The sequence below is a fragment of the Archocentrus centrarchus genome, chromosome 23 (genome assembly GCF_007364275.1).
Source record: "Archocentrus centrarchus isolate MPI-CPG fArcCen1 chromosome 23, fArcCen1, whole genome shotgun sequence".
Lineage (NCBI taxonomy): Eukaryota > Metazoa > Chordata > Actinopteri > Cichliformes > Cichlidae > Archocentrus > Archocentrus centrarchus.
In genome coordinates, this window is record NC_044368.1 from 20,410,446 (window position 1) to 20,436,063 (window position 25,618).

Consider the following 25,618-nt stretch of genomic DNA (forward strand, 5'->3'; position numbering starts at 1 on the left):
AAGAAATTATCATGAAATAGATTACTTTAACATATTTCGCTTTTAAAATGGAGTTGAGTAAAATGTATATTTTTTAGGCTATAAGGATCGGCCAGTTTTTCAATAGACGATTCACAGCGAACCTACTTTAACCCTCAGACACGGTGTTATAAATTTGCTGTTGCCAGAATGGCAATGACCAAGTCGTAGTGCATTACTCAAGGCCCTGTGTTATGCCATATTATAGTGTAGTACGGTAGTTAACTTTTCAATGACTATTACAGCGTTCCACTGGTGGAGATATAGTGCAACAGATGTCGCCACGACAGCGTGGCTGAGCCTTTATCAATGCTGTGGAGATGAACCGTATTGTTTTGCACCAGCAATTGTAAAATAGCTTGGTATAATTCCATGTACAATGGAGGAATATTCGAATTATATTTGTTAAGGAAGTGTTGAGGAACGATACAACACCGCATAGCTCGAGCACTCGAATGTCGAGATGTAGGTTTTATTGCGTTAATCAAGCCGACGTTGCCCCCTACTGGGCATAACAGGACATAGCTGGAAAGCTACCTCTACAATATCACAATAGGTTAAGGCCGACACAGGCTACAGAAGGCCTAATTAAAATAAAAAAATAAATAAACTTTTTCCCGGGATTCCCGGGAAATGGCTCGTCATTTCCCGGGATTTGATTCATGTCATTTTCGGGAAAAATATTAAACCCTAGTGCAGATCAGCTCTCAACCACATCACTGTTTTTTCACCTCAGCTTGTCATGAGAAGCTATTTATCAGCCACTACCAGCATTACCTTCCTCCTAGTCTAACCTTAAATAAGGGATAATTTCAGTTGCTGCCTGTGGGGGTTAAAGGTGAACTACTACAATGGTGGATTTGAATTTTGGCGTAAACTGTTAGATGTCTATCTGTGGAAACATGTTAACCTCACATTAACATGCAATTTTGGTAAAAAGAAAAAAAAATGTGCGTGGATTCTGTTAACAATTGCATTAAACTCTTTGAATGTTGATGGAAAATAATAAAAAAAACATTCACAGCACTGTGTAAAAGTCTTGAGCCACCTCATTTTTAGCTCTGCTGTTTTGAAGAAAACCTATTGTTATAGTCTTGGTGTCAACGTTTGCTATAACTCTAGAACAATGTGACCTAGGATGTTCAGATTACACCACAGGTAAAAATCTCAGATGAGTTTGAATCTCAGTGACTTTGACCTGAAGATAAAGGTCAGAAGTCAGTTTTTCTTTTGAACGTGATAACTCACAATCAGTGTGACCTAGGATGTTCAAATTCACACCATAGATGCATACTGTTCAATCTAGACCCATCAAACTGCACCCAGTTGTTCAGTGACTTTAATATAAAAGCATTTCTTTGGCTGTTGGCTGTCTTTTGTTCCATGCTCTGTCAAGATGATGCTACACTGCTTCAACAATGTTCAGGTCTGGGCTGTGGGGAGGGCAATCCAAGACTGATAGTGTTCTCTGTGCGGTGGATCAAAATCTGATGGTACTTTTCTGCATTCATAATTGCAACAATTTTGACAAGATTGCCCCCAACGCCACTGGCCACCTGACCACCTCCATACATACTGACAACAATTTGAACCAAAAAAATTCAAATTTGGATTCATCACTCTGTAAGACCTGTTACTGCTGATTTTTCAGTCCAGTTCTTGTGTAATTTGGCATACCTCAGCCTGAACTCTGTTTCCATTCCTTAAAACAGCCTCATCAGAGAATGGCTTCTCTGATGAGGCTTCAGCAAACAGTAGATGGATCAGCTGAAGGCCTAGATGCTTCTCTTTGGCCCTGGTCAGGTTTTTGCTGGATTTTGTTTCTTAAGAACATGACTTTCAGATATTGTTACTCTGCTGTAGACAGTTTTATGTCCTGCCAAGTCTTTTTTTGTCTTCTACTAGTTCAAATTTCCTCAGGATTTTTAAGGACACACTGCAGACCTTGTGGAGATATGCTCATTGAGAATCACCTTGTTAGCCCAAAAATACAATTTTATGCTTGTCAGACCCTGTTATCTTTGGCATTTTTTGTAGATTCAACTAAAGAAATAGGAACATATTATGTGTTTTTGTGACAGGCTTCTAGAAACAAATTGCCTAAAGATACAATTTAAAATTGGCTATTTGCTAAGTTTTCTCTTATGTGTAGACAAAACACTGGTTAATTCCTTAAGTTATATTCCTTTTTAATACATGAATGAGTCATAGGTCACTGTTAATTAGCTTAACAAACAAAAAAATCCTCTGAAAGTGTTTAGGTCTAAGGACTGGACTGAAAATGAGTGAAAAAGCAGCCAGTTCCCAAATAAGAACTTGAAAGACCTTCAGAGAGCTTGGAGAACTACTGCTCAAGACTGCTTTCATAAATGACATGAAAGTCTGACTCCTTGGAAGCAATATATGAAGAAATGAGGGGTTGCTGAAGACTATTTTGGGGGATCTCCCAACAGAGCTGCTTTCACTGTTGTCTCGTAGTCTGGTTCCTGTTTGGTTATGAGACACGCAGTCATTTCTTGGCTGTTGGTTGCCTCAGTAACCAGATGTCATTTCCGGTACATATGCGTAGGTGATTAATGCCACGGTTGAATTTTAGTTAGTTAATTTGCAGCTGAAATTCAGTCTGCCTCTAGAAGACTGTAGAAGGGGAATGAACACTTTGCAAATGAAATGATTAGATGGATGTAATGCATGGCTGAGGAAAGACAAAGGTCTGGGTGCCAGGAGATCAGGTGTGATTGAGTGCATAAGCACAGCACAGCTATTGTGTCAAATTTCCTGTTGCAATATTCTGGGGTGGAACACGGAAGCTTAATCTGCATCTTGTTCTTCAGGACCTACTTGGATTAAACTATATTTCCTATATAATATGATGTGATGAAGAATCTGGTTTATTATTGCACCTGTATCTGTTGCTATCAGTATCTGTTGCTGTGGTCCCCTTAATTCTGCTCTCAATTGTACTCTTTTCAATTCTGCTTTGGTTTGTTGCTGATTATTTAAATCCTTCTGAAGCTTTTACAAGCTCATTTTTATTATTTTTACAAATTTACCAGCAAATATCTCTCAAGTATCCTACCATGCTCCCATCCTGCTTATGCTTGTTTCAGTGCCAGCATCATGCCACCATGCATGTGATGGCATATTGGCAGTGCATATGTCACAAAAAATGTATTATTGTTAACATCTTAAATATATCCTGAGCCATCTTAGAGTTGAGGACTATAGATGGAAAAATGTCAATACATTATGTATATATATACAGAAGCAACATGCAAGTTGTCACCAGCACTTTTATTAAAACCAACTGATTAATGTACAAAAACTGTATAAATAATATAATTTCATAGGTCAGTTTTAAAACCACCTTTTTTTTTTCAGTGGAGAGCTGATGCAATTTTCAGAAAACTTAGTAAAACTGTTTGATATAGTTCTTCATTGTGTTTAAAATAATAACCTTTTTACTTGGTAAACTCTTTTCACTAGGTTGGGGAAAGTTCAATTTATTTGTAGTGGTGCTGGTTGGGGTTTAGGCAGTGTGTTACATGTGGTAGATGCCCGTAGATAGCATACAGAAGTACCAGTTAGCACACAAACTAAAGCCATGTACTGACACGTGTAGACACCGTCGGCAGGAATATGGTTTCCAGCTAGAGCACCACCAACATAGAAGTTTTAGGACCAGTACCGATATTAAGTGACTTTAAAAATGCGATATTTGGATATTTTGTCTGAATTGTTTTTTCCATTCAGACACAAGAAACAAACAGATAACATTTGTTATGTCAAGTTATGTATTTACTTTTTACATTTTGCCCATCTTTTCTTGGATCAACTGGTTATTGTGTTTGTGGTGTTCCAAACACGTGTTGCCGGCAGAAAGTTGCAGAGTGCGCTCAGTGGTCAAGCTGTTTCATTTCACCAGGCTCCATTGTCACAAAAGATGAATTGGTAGAGCTCATTTAAATTGAGTGGTTTCCTGGCATGGGCCCAGCTTTTAAGCGTATTCCACAAATTTTCAATAGAGTTGAGGCCGGGATTTTGGGAAGGCCATTCCAGATGTTTAATCATAGTCTGCTTTATCCATCCTGTTTCAACTTTGAGTTGAGCATGAAGTTATTGATTTTGGAGCACGTGCTTTTATTCTTGGTCAGCACCCTCTCAGTCTGTCGCGATATAAAACTGGCTTCACTGTGGACAGTGATGCTGATGTTGCAGCAATTTCCAATTCATGGCAGGCTTGAGCCTTGGTGGTTCCTGGGTGGCTCTAAGAGACCGTTCCAACTTGTGTAAATCTACAATTCTCATTAGATCTTCACTGAGTTCCTTGGACTTTCCCATTGTTCTGAGTGTTGGTTAATCCAGTGGATGATGTCAGACAAATCTTTTTATGCTGACAAAGAGAAATTACCACATGTAGGCAATCATGCTCACTAATGGGAAGGTAATCGGCCTTGGTGTTGACAAGTTAAAACAGGTTATAGAACCTTCAGCACCACTTATTAAAGGCCTTAAGTAAGTGTGTGTGTGTGTGTGTGTGTGTGTGTGTGTGTATATATATTTAGGCCTGCATGCATACATTTGACCCTGTGTAGATTAAGAAAATCCTAAATAAATTCAAACTTGTGCGCCCAATTCTTGTTTTTAAAGTCTTATAGATATATTCCGTACATCATTCCACCCTGGAAAAAGAAAAGCTCAAAGAAATCACTACAAGCTTAAAATCATCGTGACATTCATGCCCATGATGAGTATATGTCAACCTCTGATCACAATTGTGTATCTTGAGCCATTTTTTTAGAGCCGTGGAAAAGAATAGGTGAAAAAATATCAATACATGATTATCTGTTTTTTATAGAAGCAACATACAAGATGTCACAAGCACTTTTATTAAAACCAGCTGATCAGTGTAATATTTTACAATGTAGTCATTTTACTTTGCAAAATACTGAAGTTGTATGTGTGCCGTTGCCTCCTTGGTTAGCTAGTTTGGGTTTTTGTGTGACTTGAGTTTCTAAGTTAACACTAGCTAATATTAGCCAGAAGAAAGCAAATTTTATTTAATGAAGTCCTTCTGGTCAATGGAAATTTGGCCATAACGAAAAACTGCCGTCACCATCTGTAGGACGTTTGATTCTTTGAGGGATTGCTTGGTTTTTGGGATCAGATATGACCCTCAGCTGTTTGTCTTCTGGTTAATGTTAGCATTAGTATGCCGGCTTACATTGATAAACTACAAACTTAATTCAAACCATCATCTGGTAACTTAGCTGATGCAACATAATAGTGCAGGAACGTTTTCTATAAGTCTCATCACTGTTTCGGCCGATGCACGCTTGCACACAGTGTGCAACCACAAGCTGTTTGAGATTGAGTCTGAGAGCAAGAGTTAGGGCACGGCTGGTCTTTCTTGTTGAATTACTAATATACTTGGTGTACTCATTGACCCCTGTGATTTATAAGATATTTTAGATCTATTTCTAATAGCTAATTGATATAGAAATGTTTTATCCACTGAGAGAAATACATTAGAAGGGAGAGCTGATGTGTGTGTTTATTCAGGATTGGCAGGCACTTTGTGAATGCACTGTGCTGCTCAGTGTGACTCTTGTGGATGCACAATGTTGATAATCTCCATGCAAGCCCAAAGTTTTGTTACAATAAGATAGAACAGAAGCCTAAGCGATCTAAATATATGTATCTTGTTTTATAGATTTCTAAAGAAAAGCATTGACCTAACTGTTAAAGCCAGTATGCTCAGGATGTCAACAATCATAATGCAACAGTGTGGTAGCAGTTCAGCGCTGACAGTTCAGTTTGTGACATGAGTAATCTTGTCAGACGTGTTTTTCAGCTATGATGGCTGATGAAGAAAAAAATATCTTCCAGGGTTAAAGGCGGAGAGTGAAAAGGTTGGTTTACATGAAGCCACACTGTCAAACCCCCAGCAGCTCTGGCAGTTTATTGAGAGCCGTGTTTTGTAACATTGACTTGTTTTACATTAACAGTTTCAAACAATTCTTTTTTCTTTTTCCATGTGTCTTTTGGTGTCTTTCTGCTCTAACAGATTAGTGTAAATAAAGGTAGATGATACACTGATCTCCTCCATCCTGGACTAATCAGTTGTCACTGTCAAAACCACTCTTTATTGCTCACTTAGTTTACAGTACAGCTCTATAAAGTTTATTGCAAATCCATTGATTCTCATCTTATGTAAGTTGATTTTGCTGTTTTAAATGTGGTAGAATTTAAGCCATCAAAAGGTAAATTTTGAGCTGCATTTTATGTCTGCTGTCAGAAATAATTCCACATAACGTTCTCTTATGCTATTTCTGAGCACGATAGGAATGATTAGCAAGCTGGGGAGTGTTTGTGTCGAGTGGAGCTGAATTGTGGGTGGATTTGATTCAGAAACCCTTCTCAGTGACTGGGAAGTAGATGGCCTGTGTTGTGTGAGCTTTGGCATTTTTCCCTATTCTCTTGAATGTGTTTGGCGGCAGAGGATGTTGGAAAGAGCAACATGTAGCTCCAAAGGTGAAAATGAGAAGTGAGAAGGAATTAAGCTCTTGTTATTAATCATCAGCCTTGTGACGTGGAATAGAATTGAAGCAAGTGGCATCCTACAACTGAAAGTTTGGTCACTCTACTGGGCCTCTCTTTGAGGTAGTTTCCTCTCCTGGAAAGCCATTTTCTTTTTGTTTGGAGCTTTGGATTGGAGGGTGGGGTGGGGGGGTCTTTTTGTAGGAAGGATGTGAGTTTGCTGAAGAGCTTTTGCACAAAGAAAACGTCCTGCATTGTCTCCAGGGTGATGGTGGTTGCCAGATGGAGCTTTTTTTTACTCTGCTTGATTGCTAAAAGGCAGCTTTGCTCATCCAATAAGGCTTGAACATGGATTGATGGCAATCTGACACCAAATTGAGACTGTGCTAAATGTCAGATGTTGCTTATTAATGTGCTGAGAGGCTCTGTGGACTTTAGGGACATAAAACCATGCTATGTTGCCTCTGAACCCAAGGGGATCCCCAGGCTGGTTACTGCAACTCTGCTTTTAATCAGAAGGTGACTCACACACAGAAACTGTCCTGGATGAATATATATCACAAATGGCATGAGTCAGTGATGGTGTAGATTCATGTGTAAATGAGCTAGTGTGTAATGGTGAGCTGGGTGGACAGCAGAAAGAGCAGTATCAGTGGGTGTGGTGATAATGAAGTCATAGTTTTTCACCACAAAGGCCTCAGCTCTGTTTTGGAGATATTCTCTTAACACAGTGCTGAAACTGATGTGAAAAGTTAAACAGTGATTCGTTTTTTGTTTACCTCAAGCTGATCATGTGGTTCCAATTTAGAGAATAAGGTTATGATGCATACATTTCAGTAAATGTAATTGTAAAATGTTAGTGTTATCCATATTTTCCACAGACAGCAATTGTCTCTGTTGTGGGTTGGGTGTGTGCATGCCCCTGTGCAGAAATTGAAAGGAGGAATACCCATATTTTATTAGAGGAATTATTTAAAAATCCACTTTAAAAAGTGCAACAGTGCTGTTATATTTTAATTAAGTGCTTTGTGACTAATAAAATTTGTATCCCATTCCATCTTCTTAGACTGAGATGACCAGTTCTCTGCCTGCAGCAGGTTGTGCTTAGAGCCCTCCACATCAAAACAGGAACTCTTTTGCCATCTGCAGTGAAAGATGGCGTAGTTGGACTCAGTCTGAGATACTTTCTTGAGACATAGCTGAATGGACCACAAATGGTCAGTCTGCTGGTGGGGAAAAGAAGATTGTAAGGGCTGGAGCTAGCTAGTTCACAGCAGTGGAACTTTGAGAATAAGAGCGAGGGATTTGTTCACTTCTAACTTGATTGTGGATAGTTACATAAATAAAACCCCCTCTCTATAGGGCCTCTGATGAAGAGTGTGTGAATCCCACTGTATAGGAAGTAGTCTTGCAGTTTAAAAAGTGTGATGCGAAAAAAATGAATGCAGTGCAAAGTAAACTTCCTCTTCTAGGATCTTATTTAGTCCAGCCTACATAGTTGCAAGTCTGCACATACGCAAGCGTGAAAGGACATCAGACTCCGAGTTCTTTGGTCCTAACTGCTGCAGTTGCCGTGGAAACGGGCTGATGTTGTGACACTGTGGTTTGGAAGCTTGCGAATGAGAAGCTGCGGTCTGCTTCAGCAATGAGAGTATGACACATAGACACTGAGCTACACACTCAGTTCAGCCCTGGTTGCCATCATTCAAGGATCATATGATCAGTCAGGCTCACTCTGTCCTGTGTCACTGCTACCAGTCATCTATGTTTGGCATCATCGCTCAACTCTGGCACATACATGTGACCCACATTTCCTCCCCCCGTCCCGCCTTTTCATCTTGTTAAGTTGCTGCCATTTTTTGTTTACTTATTATTTTGGGTGACCTTTACATGACTTGGTTACCTTCACATGTATTATTTTAATTATGGTGGATTGTGGCTCTGATTGTAAATGTATGTCAGAAACCTAATTAATTACAGCTTTGTTTTCTTTATTTTTTATTTTAATTTTCTTGGGGGGGGGCTTGTTAACTGAAATAAAATGGCCAGTTGATCTGTCAGGAAGCTAAGAATCCTGCTTTTTGCTATTTCTTTGAGTTCAACAGTGTATGATAAGTCTGTTCACAATGTGCATACTGATGTTATCGCTCTAGTCGCTTAGACTGTAAACACATAGCTGTTATCACTCTGTCTGATTCATGAGGTGGACAGTTGAACAGAAACTCAATGCAGTGCAGCAGCCCTGCAGCAGTTAGCACTGTGGTTGGCAGTTTTTGTCATGTGTGTCAGAGGTTTTAAACCAGTTCATTTTTTTGGGGGGGTGCCTTTTGTTGTTTGAGGTATTTTAAGTGAGTGTGGCTTGTGACCACTGCTTTTCTTCAACATTTTTAGTTTGTTTCCCTTAATAAATGAAATCATCATTTAAAAGTGCATCTTGTATTTACTGGGGTTGTCTTTGTCTAAAATTACATTTTATTTGATCTGAAATATTTAAGAGTGACAAAAATGCGAACACCTAAGAAATCACAAATCGGGGCAAATACTTTTACACAGTACTGTATATATTTAATATCATAGCCTGTGAAACTCATGGGTCTGTCATCAGTAATTGTACTTTGTTGAACATCAGATCCACATGCTTTTGTTTCATTTTTATAATTACCTGAGAGACTTCATACACTGAAACCAGCACATCTGCAGTAATTTAGTTTCAGACAGTATTTTGGCCCAGCTGATTTGTCAGTCTAACTCTGCTAGCTTTGCTGTAGAAACAAAGCACATGCTGCTTAGGAAATGTTGTTTTCTCTTAAGAGTCAGTTTTACTGTTCTGGAGATCAGCTGGGAGCGCCAGGTTCTGGCTGTGGCCTACAGGGACCTGCAGCCCATCATACAAGCTCCATACTTTGTTGTCACAACACAAAGCAGCATGGACTCCCCTGCTTGTACAGTACTTGTGCTCATTTTCTGTTCCAAAAGACAAGACAAAGCTTTCTTCTTATGCAGTTGTCACTGGAGTTTATGGAGCAGCATAGTCTTTGCCAGCACTTCACTGCACTGACACAGAACAGAGTTCCTGCAGGAGCTGGAAAAAAATAGAGTGAATAATGGGTAGTTTGATCTAAGCAGTCTTGACAGCTAAAGACACAATCTAACTATAGGAAGAGCACTGTTTCTACCTTCTCTATCTGGTCTACAGTTTACAGCTGTACCGCTCCAGTATGTGAAATGAAAGTAAAATATGTATTTGTGTAGAACTAGAAATGAAATCTAAAATGAGCCATTAGAACAGGCAGAATAACGCCTTTTCCAGCTGTGACTTGGCTTCAGTCACTGCCTGGTGTAAAACTTGTTTCACTTTCAGGTTTACTTTCCTTTAAATGATCAACACCATAACATGGTTCCTATTTCCTAAGGTGAGAATACTGTGAAGATCTGGGATTTTGAATGTGATCCATGTAAATCCAGCCAGCAGCTGAAATGACTCAAATCAGCCACACTGTATTAGTAGCCACTTATTGAACTTGTGAATTTGCTCAACTGATTTTTAATTTTTTAAATTTAAGTAACTAAGTTTGTTCCTGCAGGAAGTGTTTATTTTTTAGGAAACCAAGTTCTTTAGTTTAAGTTCAAACTGTTAGATCTGCCCTCTGAACCTTGAGCTTTTATTACAACCAGCAGTGTTTGAAACAGAGAACTTGTGTGTATGCAGCTGTTTTTGAATTGTATAGCTTCTTCTTGAGAGATTTTTTTGTTTTTAAATGAATTTTTTCATTGTAAACCCTGGCCTACCATGCAGCACATATCTATCACCTACTTAAATTACTTTTCTGTTTCAGTGAAATCATACATTTCAAAATTAAATTCTGTAGGTTCTTTACAAACTCAAAATCCTTGCGAACAGGTAAGCAGAAGTGCTTTTCATAGGGTAACTGTTCAATTTAACATTTGCATTAGTCTTTTAGTTGGGTGTGTGTTTTATCAGCCCTGGCAGTTGTAGTTTTATATAGGAGTTGTGTCAGTTCTGATCCAAGCAGATGATATGGAGATATTACTGCAGCTCTGTGCCAGGACTGAGCTCACAGTTTGTTTTGCCTTTTACCCTCATGCCCGCTGCAGCTTTTTGTTGGGAGGTGTTACACCTTTACTTTCATTTTTTGTAGCACTGTGGATTAGGCTTTACAGAGGCTGTGAATGAGAAGAACAGGAAACAGGGTTTCTACATCTGTATTTTAGGTGTAGTCCAACACAATGCTCCAGTTGTTCACGAGGCATATTCTCTGACTACTTTTGTATATTGTTATTGGTAAATAACATTTGATAACATTTTTGGGGATGATGCCAAAGCCAGTTTTTAGAGAGTAAAATGTTGTGATATTGAGATATTGTAATTTTCTTTTGCGCAACCAACTAAAACCTTGTAACTCGTTCTTCAATTTTTGTCTTTTTTTCCCCCTTGTTCTGCACCAGCTCCATCTCATTTATCTCATTTCTGCTGGTTTTGTGAAGTCAAGTGGAAATCTTTAGGTCTTGTTTGCATTCCATAGATGCCTTTTGTATGCATGCCCATATTTTTGATATCAGTGGATAAGAGGGGAAGATTAATCTCTTGTAACAAATAAGGGACAGCTGTTGTGGCTAGCTTACCTCTTTAGCAATCAATTCAGCATCAGTTCTCTAGAGAAATAGCTGCTGGTAGTGTTTGGCAAAGCACTTCAAAAATCATTGGAGCTCAGGAATGAGGAGCACTTGTCTCAAAACTGAAACCTCACCCCACAGCACCACGTCCACATAACCATCATTTACAGGGGAGATGGAATGACTCCCTTGTGTGTTTTGGGAGCTGGCCTACTTTCTGTTTTTGTATTGTCTGTGCTTCTGGTTTAGTTCCTTGGTAAAGACTCATAAGCTCTGTTGTTTTCAGCTTGGTACAGAATGTTTTAGGTCAAAATGCTGGTGAAAACTTTGTCTTTATTTAGTGTTGTTTAGTGTTATATTTTGATTTGCAGAGTTCTATTCTAGATATAAATCCTTTGTACTGGGAGGATTGAGTGTATTCTCTCTGCGGATGAATGCTGCCATTAAGCAGCCTTCTGGGCTTCAGCTGGAACTAGGCTGAAAGACGGGCTTGTGGTGGTTACATAAGTCCGCCTTTGTTGTGTCATTGTGCCGCTGTGATGAGCCAGGCTCTGGCCAACAAAGGAAATGGCCTCATTAACCAGCAGCAAACAAGCATTTTAACACATCTCACTAATATTTAGCAGGCACACATGAACCCATTTAATGGACTGGCCTGACAATAAGCATGTGAATACAGATGTAATTATTAAATTTATCTACCAACTTATTGCACACATGGTTTTTGCCTGCATGTGCCACTGCAAGTTTGGCCTCATTGGGTAGCTGCCAGCTTTGCACATTTCTCTGACTAAGGAAAAAAGAACTACATTAATATTGCATTCATTCATGGCTAGCAAGATAGATATGCTATTGGGGGGCGACTGTAGCTCAGGTGGTAGAGCTGTTCCTCCTGTCCATGTGTCAAAGTATCCTTGGGCAAGATACTGAACCCTGAGTTGCTTCCAGTGCATTCACTGGAGTGTGTGTGTGTGTGTGTGTGTGTGTGTGTGTGTGTGTGTGTGTGTGTGTGTGTGTGTGTGTGTGTGTGTGTGTGTGTGTGTGTGTGTGTGTGAGTGAATGTTCAATAAAAGTGCTTAGGTGTAGATAAAAGCACTGTGTGTGAGACTGGGTGAATGAGTCTTGTAGTAGAAATCACTTTGAGTACTCAGATTGAGTAGAAGGGTGCTATATAAGCACCAGTCCATTTAACATTTCATTTACGGTACTGTTTTGAATGTTAAGCTCACAGTTAAAGGGGACCTGTTTTCCAGCTCTATATTTCTGGACTAAATAATAAATATTTACTAAAAGAGTTTCTACCAACAGAAAAAAGAATGCGTAAGTTGAGCTGATGACTGTAATTAAGACAATCAACGCTACAGATGTTAAACCATTATACCAGATGTGCATGTTGACCCTTCAGGTCAAAGATTAAGAAGCTTTGTGTGACCCTATCTGACCAGTTGGAAGAGTCTGGTGTAGAAGCATCTTTAAAACACATGTTCTTGTCACTGTTTTGTCATCCAGATTTTGATTTGCTGCCTTATCAGGATGTAGCCGTCGTTAAACATAACATCAGCCAATAGTACAGCAAAAATACATTTCCTTCCAATGTGACCTTTTTTGTATGCCAGCATTAGAGAGCTGAGCAGAAAAAAAGATGTAAAGATGTCACTGTGCTTGTATACTTTATTTAAAAAAACTCTCTAAGGGCTTATTGATAGAAACAAACAGAAAACAAACAATTTTAAATAACATACTCAGACCTCTGCATTTGTCCCTCTCTGTCTCCACACAGTGGAAGGTGAAGGTCAAGGTCGCATTCTCCAACGGTTTCCTGAGAAAGACTGGGAGGACAGCCCGTTCCCACAAGGCGTAGAGCTGGTAAGTCCATACTTACAGTCATGTCTGTGTACCTCAGGGGCCAGAACAACACAATTAGATCTGTCAAAGTTAAGGGTTCAATTCCCCTAGCAGCGCGACAGGCACTCTGTCCCCAACAGCTGCCACTACTACAGGATTTCCCTGATAAAATAATCACTCCAATCCATTTATGTTGTCATGGCTAAATGTGTAAATGTGTTCTGGGTAATTGAGATTGTCAAAACGTTTTTGAATAAAGCTTTTTATGTGTAAGCTGAAATTGTTCTCATGTTTGTTACCCAGATTGTTTATTGATAAGAAAACACATTTTTCTGCACCCGCAAACATGAGTGAAGGCTCAGGAACTATCATAGCACAGTTTGGCCCAGAAACCAGATGAGAAACTGAGGTGTCCACTGCCACCTGGGGCTTGTTTCCACACTCATAGATATTACACAGTTAAGGCAGTACCCCAACTCCCTATTTGATGGTTTTCCTATAATTGTCTAAAAAGGGGCTGCGTGTTTGGAAACTGCAAAGGAATGACCAGTCAGATGCATTGCAGTGCTGTTGGTGCTCATATTTAACCTATCCACTAGGTCAGCCAAAGGCACTCATCCACATTAAATACATATTTTGTTCTGTTCAGTTAGCAAATATAAATCTTGTGATACTTCATGCACATGCTCAATTTAAAGCATGCAAGACAGAGGACCTAACATGAAACCCTAAGTGCTGACAGTGTCTTTCACACTTTGCTAATGCTACCAGAATTGACTCCTATATGTATTTTACAGTAATTGATTCAATTTTCTGCATTGAGTTTGGTGGTTATGATGAAATTTTGCATGCACTGAATGTACAATATGTATTACACATTTAGCAAAGCTTGTCAAATGTTAACAGCAGAGGTTATGGGTAAAATTTGGCAGGTCAATTTTGGTCTAATGAAAAGGTCAGTGTGATCTACAGAGAGACATCGTAGTAATTAGTACACAGAGAAATTAACTTATTTAACATTTGGAAACATGCCCATCCTGACATCAGATCAGTCCCTGGTATTGATGGGTGTCTGATTAATAATAATATAGGTCAGTTGTCTGGCCTGCTAAGTCAGTGTGGTTACTGAGGTCAGGGGTTAAAAGCATATCTGCTCTGTGATCCAGATGTGAAATGGATGACAGCAAAAAAAATAAATAAATAAATAAAAAATCTGAACAAAAATTCTTCAAATATTGATTCTGTTTGGTTCATTTCCCTCGGTCAACACACTCCAACAGCATTAATGGCTCCATTAACATTTCTTGTTTTGCAAGTCAATATTTAAAAGTTACATACAATAACCAGTTGTATTGTGATCAGAAATGGATATGCTGTCATATCTGTAGCCTTCACACATGCTGAGTCGTGGTGGAGTTGTATAATTTTAAAACAGATGGAAACTTTTCACAGTCTGTTTTGTTGGAGTAGTGATGGCTCAGCCCTGCATGAATTAGTCTGAGGTGTTGTTGAGACATGTGACCCACTGTTGTCTGATATGTCACCCAAATTGGGATGTATACTAATCTTTATCTCTCCTTTCTTCACTCTGTCTTCACCTTTCGCCCCAACATTACCCCCACCATTGCCACCACCTTCTCACCTTTACTCCCCTCTTGCTCCTGTTCAGTTCTGTCAGCCCAGTGGTTGGCAGCTGGTTCCTGATCAGCAGCCTCCCTCCTTCTTCGTAGCGGTTTTGACCGACATCAACTCGGACCGTCACTATTGTGCCTGCTTCACCTTCTGGGAGGGCTTGGACAACCCACAGGTGAGAAAGACATCAGCTGTTCAGTGCTAAAGGCTTCTTTACCATTTGGAGTTAATGCACCAACATACAATACTAATACTACACGTCAGAAAGGCAGCTGCACTCAGGAATTCGCCTTGGTGTCCATTTTGGTTGTTTGTGCCACCGTTCTATTTCAAGCTTTCATTATGAATAGGGTTTGCAGTTTGAAATGTTTATCATAGTCTGATGTGGCAGTTATGTTTGCGCCTGCTCCGTATTTACCTGCAGAAGGCTGAGGCCAGTGAGGTGGATGAAGCAGATGAGCTCTCTGTCGTCCAGACATCTAAGATCTTTGCCCCCAAGAGCTTGGTGCTGGTATCCCAACTGGATTACACCGAGGTATTCAGGGTAAGACATACACAGCTTTTCCAGATGTGACATTTATATATGTTTGGGTTTGTAGGAGGATGTGATATTAGGATAAAAGGACATAAAATGTTTTACAAGATAAACAGCACTGGATTAATATAATTTTTTATAAACTGGCATATGAGTGAATGTTTGAAATAAAGAGGTACTCAAAAGAAACAGTACTGATTGCCTTACTACGGTAAATGCATTATGTGTGCAGCATTTTCCACAGTTTTGGATTCTGTCTGTGGCAAGAGTGACAGCATGTGCACGTGGATGTGTGCCCATGCGAGTTTATACACATGCATGCATGTGGGATAGGATAGTAGTCCTATACGGTTCCCTAAATAAATTATTAAATAATTAAATAATTCTGACTCAGATCATCAAATTTTCAGAATGTTTTCTGCCTAAAAATTTTATGCAAAACAGAGGTACAGAATTTGGACTTGTATAATGATAGCCGATTGATTTATTTATATATATATATATATTTTAATGATTTTAGTTTCATATATTAAATATTTTCCAAATTTTTATTTATTTTATTTTTTTCACACAATGAAATCTCAGGCAGTGTTTTAACACTTATCTCAAAAACTAATAAAGATAAAAGCCTGAAATTTTCACTGGTCTTTCTTACCATGAAGTTGAATCAGGATCTGTAATTTGGGACCGATGCATTAAAAAAATGTGGCTAGTTAAAATATTAAAAAAATTAATTCAAGTAGTTCTATGACAACTAGTGACAATTTCTGAATGGTATATAGTTGTTTTTCACAATAATGCAAAATGAAACATGTATAATAGTTTTTAACATTAAATTCTTAGTTTCCAGATGGTACTCTAATTATAACTGAGCAAATAGTTCTCTTAAATATATGCAAATTTTTCATTTTTGAGACCCACCATGTAAGCATGCACATTGCTCTGGAAAAAGTCTGATAATTCAGGTTAAGTTTAAAGTATACTAAGAGACATTAAAAAATGCAACAATGTAGCATTTTCACATAAAAAATGTTCTTGCAGCATTCATTCTGGCGGTCAGCATGCTGGACAGGTTGCCAGTCTAATGGACTGACACACAGAGACAGTTAATCTAATTCCATGCATGTCTTTGGATTGTGGGAGGAAGCTGGAGTACTCAGAGAGAACCCACACAAACATGGGCAGAACATGCAAACTCCACACAGAAAGGCCTCAGACTTTCTTTCTGTAAGACAACAGTGCTAACTGCATGACCACCGTGGCTTCGTGGCAAATACTAAAATGAGTCTCCAACCTTATATTTAGTCTAAAGGTGAAACACTGTTGTGGCCTTGGGATATTCTTTTTTTGACCTTTGACCTCTGTGTTTCTTGGTTGAACAGAACTGCCTGGGCCTGATCTACACCGTCCATGTAGATGGTCTGTCTGTGCCCTTGGAAACAGTAATTGGACATCTCCTCACTTGTGTCATCCCCATCGCTGGAGGTTCCCAGGTATAACTCCTGACCTTTCCTTTCTTTCTCACATGGACACCTAGACACCGCAGCACAACCTGCCAAAGGTTATCATTTGAGTTCAGGTGTCTTGTAGACCAATGCTGTTGCTGTAATAGAGCCTGACTGATGTGGATACTTGTATATCAGCCGTTGTTCTTTTTGTTTGTTTGTTTGTGTTTTTTCCCTTCACACTCACGAAACATAAAGAGGTTTTCTTAACATTTGTGTGTAGTTATATATGAGTGCTTAGTAAGATGATGACTTAAGATGACAGTGCAGTTTAAAAAAGAATCTTGTTTTATTGTCATGGATTACTTGTTTATACTCTACTCGGATCAGCTGCTTGCTGTTTGTGGAGTTCCAAATGTGTTGCCAGCATGGAAGCAGCAGAGTGCCCTCTGGTCGACAAACTATGCAATATTAACACTCGTTACCTTGTTGAAGGGTGTTTCTCCTGTATCGGCTTTACTTTTTAAATCTTCATTTATTGGCTGTTATAAATGCCAGTCGGGCTCTATTCTGTAACATGTATTAATGTCAGTTTTGTTTTTGACATGACAGCCCATGCTTTGCTCAGTAGTGTGTTTAGAAGCAGAGCTTTGCACAGCATGAACAATCAGCACTGCATTTGTGTTAGCTCAGTACAACAACAAAAAGGTTTGAGTGTTGTATAACCTGGTTGTACATTTCTTTGTGTTTGAATACTTAATGGCTTTCAGTGTACAGTCATGAGATCTGGTTTTACTGCAGAGCTCTGTACCCGAGGACTGGTGTCATGAATAGTCAGATGTCAAATAATCGAAAATGGTGCATATATTTGTAAACCTTTTTTTTTTTTTTTTTTTTTTTTTTTTTAAAGTGACTTTCAGTGAGACAGGTTTAGTAAAAATTAATGGCCGGTCCTGCTTATGACATACAGACCACATCTCATCTGGAAACCAGTGTTGCACATGAAAGGAAACAGCAGTTCTGCTGTTTATATCCAAATAAACAGCACAAATGAGTTTTCTCTAACCTTACATTGTCATATCATGGGCACATACATGCTCACACATCAGTCAGTAATTGCAAAAAAATCCAGCAGCTTAAAATGCTGTTTTATTTTTTTTTGCACATATGCATATGATTGTGCACATAAAAATGTTATGTTTGATCTCTTATTTGAAATAACTTGATTGTCATCACATTTTACTTTTTATTTTTCATTTCCCCATTATTTCTGTTTCCCCATCACTCATATTTTCAGACGTGTTTTTTTATTTCACCACCAGAAAACTGTCTTCATTCTGTTTGATAATCTTTTTTTTTAAGCAGGTCATGGTGTGCATACAGTAGGAAGTGTTTATTATCTTTGAATGCACACCAGCTTGACCCCTCCTGCTGTGGTTTCAAGATGTTGTAACCCATGTGTGTGTAATTTGTGTGCACCCTACTGTACACTGGTTCCTCTGTGTTACAGATAGATGAGTCCCCAGTTTGTAGTTTAGACAGAGTTCCTCAGGTCCTGGCCTGTGACTGGCTGCTGGCCTGTCTCCAGGTAACTTTCCCGTTCTGTAAGCTTCACCAATCAACAACCAGCTCGATGTTATTGATTCTGTTCATCAACCAGGCTGGCATTGTTTCTTTTTTCTTTATAAAAATGTCTTCTTTCTTGCAGTCGTCTCAAATCATTTGTGATTGATAGCGCTTCAGCTGTTTTTGACCTGGTTTTATGTTTATTTTGTGATCAAATTGTTTCCATGGGATTATGTTATTTTTCTTCTTCTCTTGTGTTAACCATCAGCTTGATTTGCTGCAGCAGTTAATAAGCATTTAAAACCACTGATTAATTCCCAGTTTTTTTCCTTACTCTGCGTCTGTAACATCCACACAAGCACATTCACACACAATCAAGTTGCTGTGCAGCTCAGAGTTCAGTTGCCTGGTGACCATATGGGATGGCAGATGGCTTCCTGTTGGGTAGTGCAGCATCTGAATGAGAGAATCAGATTTAATCAGTATTAACACACATACAGACCCAAACAGTGAAGCTAACGCACCTCTCCACTCTCACAAACACTCATCAGTGCACGGGCCAAAGCTAACGCTCAGTCCTTTATCATATGTGAGACGAATCAGTTTGTACTGCTTCTCTCCCAGCAAGCACAAACAGTTCTGAATGTCTAGAGGAGTGTTAGGTACTTGGAGAAAGTAACACTGACTTACACACATTCTTGTACCCGTTTAATCACACAGGACTTCTGTCATGCTCACTAAATGCCTGTCACTGCTACAGATGACCAGAGGTGGGAAGTGACAAAGTACAGATACTTTGTTACTGTACTTAGGTAAATTTTTCAGGTATCTGTTCTTTACTTGAGTATTTATTTTTTTTTCTGACAACTTTTTACTTTTACTCCCTACATTTTTACACAAATATCTGTATTTTCTACCCCTTGCATTTTCAAAACAGTCTTGTTACTTTAGGTATAACACGTCTGCGTGAAGTTTTTATTTCGGTCACTGCGCCATCAAACCGCACCGAAACAAATCTAAATGCCAATCTAAATGAAGGAACCATAACTCACAAAAGTCAACTCTGCTGGAGTATCCTCCATCACCAAGACGTATCGCATACATGAAATGATGAAAGAGGCAAATCCATATAGTTTATGGATCATTTATAGCCCTGTACTCGGGGCTTAAAGTGGGCCGGACCGCATGCAGATGTCCGTAAGTTGTGGTCACGTTACTTCAGCATCTAGCTAGCTCTCCTGAAGATGAGTGAGCATAAACGGAGCAACATGTTGTGGCAGCTGATTTCAAATGCAACATTTCTATCAGCTCAGCAAACACACAAACTGCTTGTGTGCAGTTTGTCACACAGTGTGTCTGCTAGCTAAAGGTCCAGTGGCTGCATTTCCTAGAATGAGAGAGAAGTTCACAAAAATAGCTGGTAGAAAGGTCCTTCAGTGGGCTACTTTTACTTTCTTACTTTGAGCACATTTCAGAGCCTGTACTTTTTACTTTTACTTAGGTAAAGAAGTTTAATCGGTACTTCAACTTTTACCAGAGTATTTTTTTAACACAAGTATCTGTACTTCTACTTCAGTCTACTTAAGAAACATGACACTGAAGTGCTCTATTACAAATATGCCATTGGGACACCACTGTCACACACCACATGCCCTTTGTCAAATATTGAATATTGAAGATGTAGTTGTACAGATCAAATCTGGCTTGCAGATATTTCATCTTTAGAAGACATTTTGAATTCAGCTGTTTATCAAACCCCTCCCATGAAATGCTATGAAGACGGGGCTCTAGAATGCCATAGTGTATTTATCTGCCCTAATCTAAGCGGCAAACAATAGCATGTCCAGCTAACTAGGTTACTTTCTTTAGTGTTGTTGCTTGGTTGGATCAGCCGGAGGGTCGCTCATTTGTGTGTGATTAGAAATTCATCTTAAGGCACAGGTGAAGAGGCAGAGAACTTCAAAAACCTGAAAAGCACAGGTCATATTGGAAAAAAAAAACTTTGACTGCTAAGCCAACTTTATTTATATAGCACTTCAAAAACAGCAAGTGCTGAACAAAGTGCTTAACATTAAAACACAATAAAATCTGAAAGCATTAAAAACATTAAACATAATTAGAACTGATAAGTAAAACAAATACATAAAAGTCAACTGTCAAACAGTTGCCAATGAAAAAAGGTGGGTTTTAAGAAGTGACTTAAAACTTGATTGACTTCTCATGCAGGCTAAATAGCTGTGTAGACAATTGTGTACTTTGGCAATGACACACCTGCTTCCTCTTGACTTGGCTAGATGTTGTGAAGTCATTTTTCTTCACCAAGGAAAGAATTTTGGGATCATCCACTTTGGTTGTCTTGTGTGGTCTTCCAGGCTTTTTGATGTTGCTCAGCTGGCCAGTACATTCTTTCCTTTTAAGAATGTACCAGATTGTTGATTTGGCCACCCCTAAAGTTTTTACTACCTTCCTAGTTTTTGTTTTTTCTTCATAATGATAGTCTCCCTCCCTTGCATTGACATCTTTTTGGATCTCATATTGAGAGTTCCAATGAACAGCTACCAAATGCAAGATGAACACTTGAAGTCAACTCGGGCTCTTTTATCTGCTTAATTTGTGCTGGAATAATGTGGGGCAGGCGTCATGTGGCTATCAAACTGCTCAGTAAATAGTCTGAAAATGAGATGCTATGTATAAAAATGGCTGGAATTCCTAAACAGTTCATGCAATACTTTTGTTAAACCTCTTGAGTTAAAGCTTAAAGCCCACACATCAGTCACATGTTGATTTGCTGATTGAATAATCCACAGTGGTGAAATTGTCCAGAAAACAGAAGTAATTGTTGGAGTACAAGCCTGACTAACTTAGAGGGTCTGATCTTTCCCTGGAAATTTTAAGTAAAAGTTAAACTTTTTGTTTAAAAATAACTAAAGTAATGTAACCTTGTAAATATTTTCTTCCTGGGATATTGTCTTGGGTCCGGCGTTTTAACCAGTTGCTTAAATCTGTAATTTCCATCCCCCTGTCATGTGGAGTACAACCAGTGGTGCTCCAGCAGAGCTCAGTTGTCATTTATTTAAAGTTGTCATTGATCAATAACAGTTAGTATCTCCTCCTTTGTAGCCTGGTTGTACTCCACAGTGTGTCTTTGCCTGAAGTGGTGAAACGAGTTTGTTGTTTCTGCCTTTAGCGGGATTCATTTCAGCACTGTGCTTTGTTGAAGCAGCTCCTTTTACAGGTACTAAATCATCACCGGAGGCTGACATACGGCTCTCGCTCTCAGACATGCCTGGACTTACCTCATTGTTGTGCGCTCTGGGAGATGTAAACACATGGCGTTGCTATCACAGCAATATCATGATATGGGACTTTTGTATCATGTAAATATTGATACCAGTATTATCACAAACTATATGGTATGGCACAGCCCCAAGTACAGAGATGTGCTCCAACTATTTCTGCTTTCCGTTCAGGATTTAAGGTCACATTTCAGAAAAATAAGCAGTTACATCCAGAGTGACACATTTAGCTGATGCACAGGCCAGACTGTTGTCATTTGCCCAACAGTAAATCAGCCAATGACAGCACAATTAAATATTGTGTGTGCATTGTCAGTAATTATATTTAAAGATGAAGTATCAATGTCATGTAAGTATTGCACATATAATCATGTAATAAATAACTGTGACAGCCCTAAGCAACCTCTGGCTGATCCAGTCAAGCACTAACTCTTATAGTAGTGACCCAGTATTACTTTCAGGGCAAATGACACCCCCCCCCCCCTTTTTTTTTTCTCAAACCTTCTCAGTGACTGAACCTGCAGTCATGACAATATGTATGTGAAAAAGGCGTTTCAGTGAATGAAAGTGGTAGCTGTGCAGTTGGGGTGGGGAGGAGAACACACACATGTGTATGACTCAGACAGCCTAACCTGTGGATGTTGCAACATGTTCGTCTTTAGCAATAGCTTGCACAGGCCTAAGACTGTTGGCTTGATATCAGAAATGGTGACTTGCAACAGTAGAGCATCACCTTTTGGTTAGCAAGACTGCCCTTAGCCAAGAGACAAACAAACCATTGGACTTGATACAGTCTTTCTTGTCCTCCTCTCTACAAGAACATCCCAGCAATCAGTACCCTGATGTCTCACCTCCCAGTGTATGTGCATGTGTGAGGTGGTGCTGGAGTTCCCCGTGTTGGTGGATTTCTTGTTTAGTTTGGAACAAAGTCAGATGCGTATTCATTAGATATTGGACTGTTACAGGAAAAGATCTGTCTGTAATGTATTCTCAAAAAAAAAAAAAAAAAGTAATTCCAGCGCCTGTTTCTCGACACTGTCTGTTGCCCTGCCAAGCGTGAAGAAGACCTGCTTCAAACTGAAAGTTGCACAAGTTTTTCTGCTGAAGGTCACTTTCTATAGCATGATCACGTGACGATGCCTACATGTGTTGTTAATGTGGCATGTACCCTATGAACTTCAGTTTTTTCCTTTTACCTCACCTTTTGATTTCAGTGCAGAACTCTGCAGTTTCCAGTATCAGTTTTAGTACCTTGTTGTGGGTTAAAACAGTCATATGATGTAGGAAAAAATCAGTTTGGTCAGATGTTTTTTCAGTTTTGGAATGAAAGTATCTAAAATTCCCTTATAGTGTAACCCTACAAGGACGTGAGTTGGTATGTTTGGCAGCTTGCGATTGATCACCATTTTCATTTCTAGTCTCTTACAAGACAAACACAAAATCTGTGTTTAAACAGAGTGAGACCAACTCTGCCTTAGTAAACATGTAACCCCCACCCACCGCCCCGTTACAATGGCTACTGTTAGATATACAAATTAGCATACCATACTGTGTCATCGCTGTGTATATTTTAAGTTTGAGCTTATTAATCATCCGTTGCTGTTCCTGTTTTGCTGAATGCTAAATAACTGTACTTTCTTTGCACATGTGTCTCATTGTGTAGTTGACATCCGTTGTCATCTTTCAGTTTGTGTTGATGCTGTTTGTGCAGCTTTCTTGTTTTGCCATGCTAATACATGACTGTCGTAATGTTAAGTTTGGGCACTCTGTGCCTTCACTGCATTTGTTGCTAACCTGTGTCTTATCCTGCGGGTGTGTGTGTGTGTGTGTGTCTGTCTATGTGTGCGTGCCTATGTGTGTCTCTCCTGGGTGCTTGTGTAGCCGGGCCAGGAGGAGAGAGAGGAGAGTTTGGTACGCCAGCCTGACTTCATTCTCCCCTCACTACGAATCAGTTTTCTACTTTCTCTGCTTCCTTTTCTCCACCCATTTCCTTCAGGCAGTCCATGCACACTTCCTGTAGCAGGAGAACCAATCAAATGCTTTAATACAGATTCAATATGTGACCAACAACTGATTATTTTGCATACAAAAAGTAGTTTCTTAACCTTTTTTTCCATGTAGCCAAACTGACCAAAAATGGACTGCTTGGTTTTCTGTTTCGCAGCAGTAGCTCTGATGAGAAGCTGAAATGGTGACTAGAAAAAGTTGTGAATTCAAAGTTAGGAGAAGCATGGAAAAATCCTGTCAGAGCAGAAATCGTATTAACTCTTCATCTGTTTTGGGCAGTGATTGTGTCATCTATACCATGACATGTTGGTATTTCTTTTCCTACCTTTTTTTTTTTTTTTTGGCTGGTTCTCTACTCCCACAACTAGGGAAGTATAACCTTACTGAAACCAGAAGCTTTCCAGCCACAAATACATTTTCTTCTTGGTGGGGTAAAGAACACATGTAGACACATCTGCTCCTTATTATCAAACCCCACACATTTATTTTTGAACCACAGCTAAGGACTGAAGTGAACAAACCTGATGATCAGATGTTGGATCACAGTATTGAATTACTAACCGCTCATCTGTGGCTGCTGATGCTGTTGCTGCTGCTGTAGAGGGCATGAGATAATGCTGCACTTTTTCCCCAGCTGGCCTCCACAGCCATACCAATCGGGTAAATGTGGAACTTGATTTGTAATGTGACTTCATTCAAATTTAAACCCTTTGTGATGTTGCCTTATCTTGTGCTACAGTCATTAGTTATTGTTGTCTGTCCTGTGGTAATGATTTATTTAATTGCAGTCGAAATCATCTGTTTTCACTCTGCTTGTTATTACAACCAAACACAAATCAATATTCATTGGCTCCATTAATCATACAATTCCAGTTCTACAAAAGTCAGTTTGGTTGTCCGTAATAGAAGAAACAATTATAAGACACAGTGAAATGCAATTGGGCATCGTTAATTATTTCTTGTAATAAGCAGTATCTTACAAAAGCACTCTTACGTTTAAATGTTTGTGAGGAAATCAGTTGAGATCAAACCTTAGTTGTATTCAGTTGCTTTACACATGTCAGACTACAGTGGAAAATTCTCTGTGCATGACACCTGCCATGTCTCTGGGATTTCTGTCACTCATTAAGGCTCTTTGATATGGTGGTGCTGCTGCTGTTTTGCAGTAAGGTCGTTGGCTTGGAGTCCTGCCCAGCCTCATATTCACATCCTGATCAGCTGGAATGGCTTGTGTTTAATTTGTCACGTACCTGCTAAGCTTCTGGGATTCTTCATCTCTGTCTTTGAATCACGCTGCTCTCTGGACATGCACAACTGTGATTAAACCACGCCGTCAAACACTGATTTTCTGAGAACCAGCATTTGTTCTTTGGTTTTCACACCCACTTTTCAATCCTTCTTTTCTCCCCTCTCTTTAATCTATAGAGGACTATAACATTAGGTGCTGGCGACCGGCAAGTCATCCAGACTCCAATCAGCGACTCTCTTCCTGTCAGTGGCAGCAGTGTGGCCCAGCTCTTCAGACAACTCGGTATGAGCAAATATGAAAAATAGTTTTTCGTTTGTTTGTTTTTTTTTTAAGCTCTGTAATTTTTGTTTAGATCCTCAAACTTACTGTGTAGTTGTTGTTGTTAGAGAACAGCACCTACAAACAATTCAGTTACATAATGACAAAACAGTGCAATCTACATCACCACCACCTATATACATATAAGATGCATGTAAATAATATATATGTGTGTGACCCCTGGCAATTCTTAAACCACAGTGAAGACAGTGCACCGTACCATACTGCTATAAAATAGTCAAGGTGGGATTAAACCAAGGATTTAAACTCATGATATTCGACCTATGCATTTTTGTATTTTCTGCCAGTGGTGTATGCTTTTGTTAAACATAATTAGGTCAGCGTATGTGTAAGTAATCCCTGTGAGCCTAAAACACTGGCTTCAAAGTGCTCTAAATTCTCCATTTTAGGCATTTTTTATATTCTTGGCTCTTTATGATGTCAAAGAAATCTTCACATATACTGCTTTAAAAAAAAATGAAAGGAACACTTTAAAAATGCATCAGATGAAAGGGTAAAAATCATGCTGGAT

General features: G+C 39.2%; 1 protein-coding gene across 4 annotated transcripts in view; it reads left to right on the top strand.

The window, feature by feature from the left end:
• Positions 1-25,618, top strand: part of sbf1 (SET binding factor 1) — a 65,319-nt gene that overhangs the window by 9,888 nt on the left and 29,813 nt on the right. For 2 of the 4 annotated variants that reach the window (XM_030719790.1, XM_030719792.1), the window contains exons 2-7: positions 12,974-13,059; positions 14,708-14,845; positions 15,095-15,214; positions 16,588-16,698; positions 23,394-23,423; positions 24,945-25,050. In XM_030719790.1, the coding sequence (XP_030575650.1) occupies positions 12,974-13,059; positions 14,708-14,845; positions 15,095-15,214; positions 16,588-16,698; positions 23,394-23,423; positions 24,945-25,050 (591 nt within the window). Of the gene's footprint in view, positions 1-12,973; positions 13,060-14,707; positions 14,846-15,094; positions 15,215-16,587; positions 16,699-18,023; positions 18,239-23,393; positions 23,424-24,944; positions 25,051-25,618 lie in introns of those variants that run through there. The other 2 variants (XM_030719791.1, XM_030719793.1) reach the window with 2 other exon arrangements.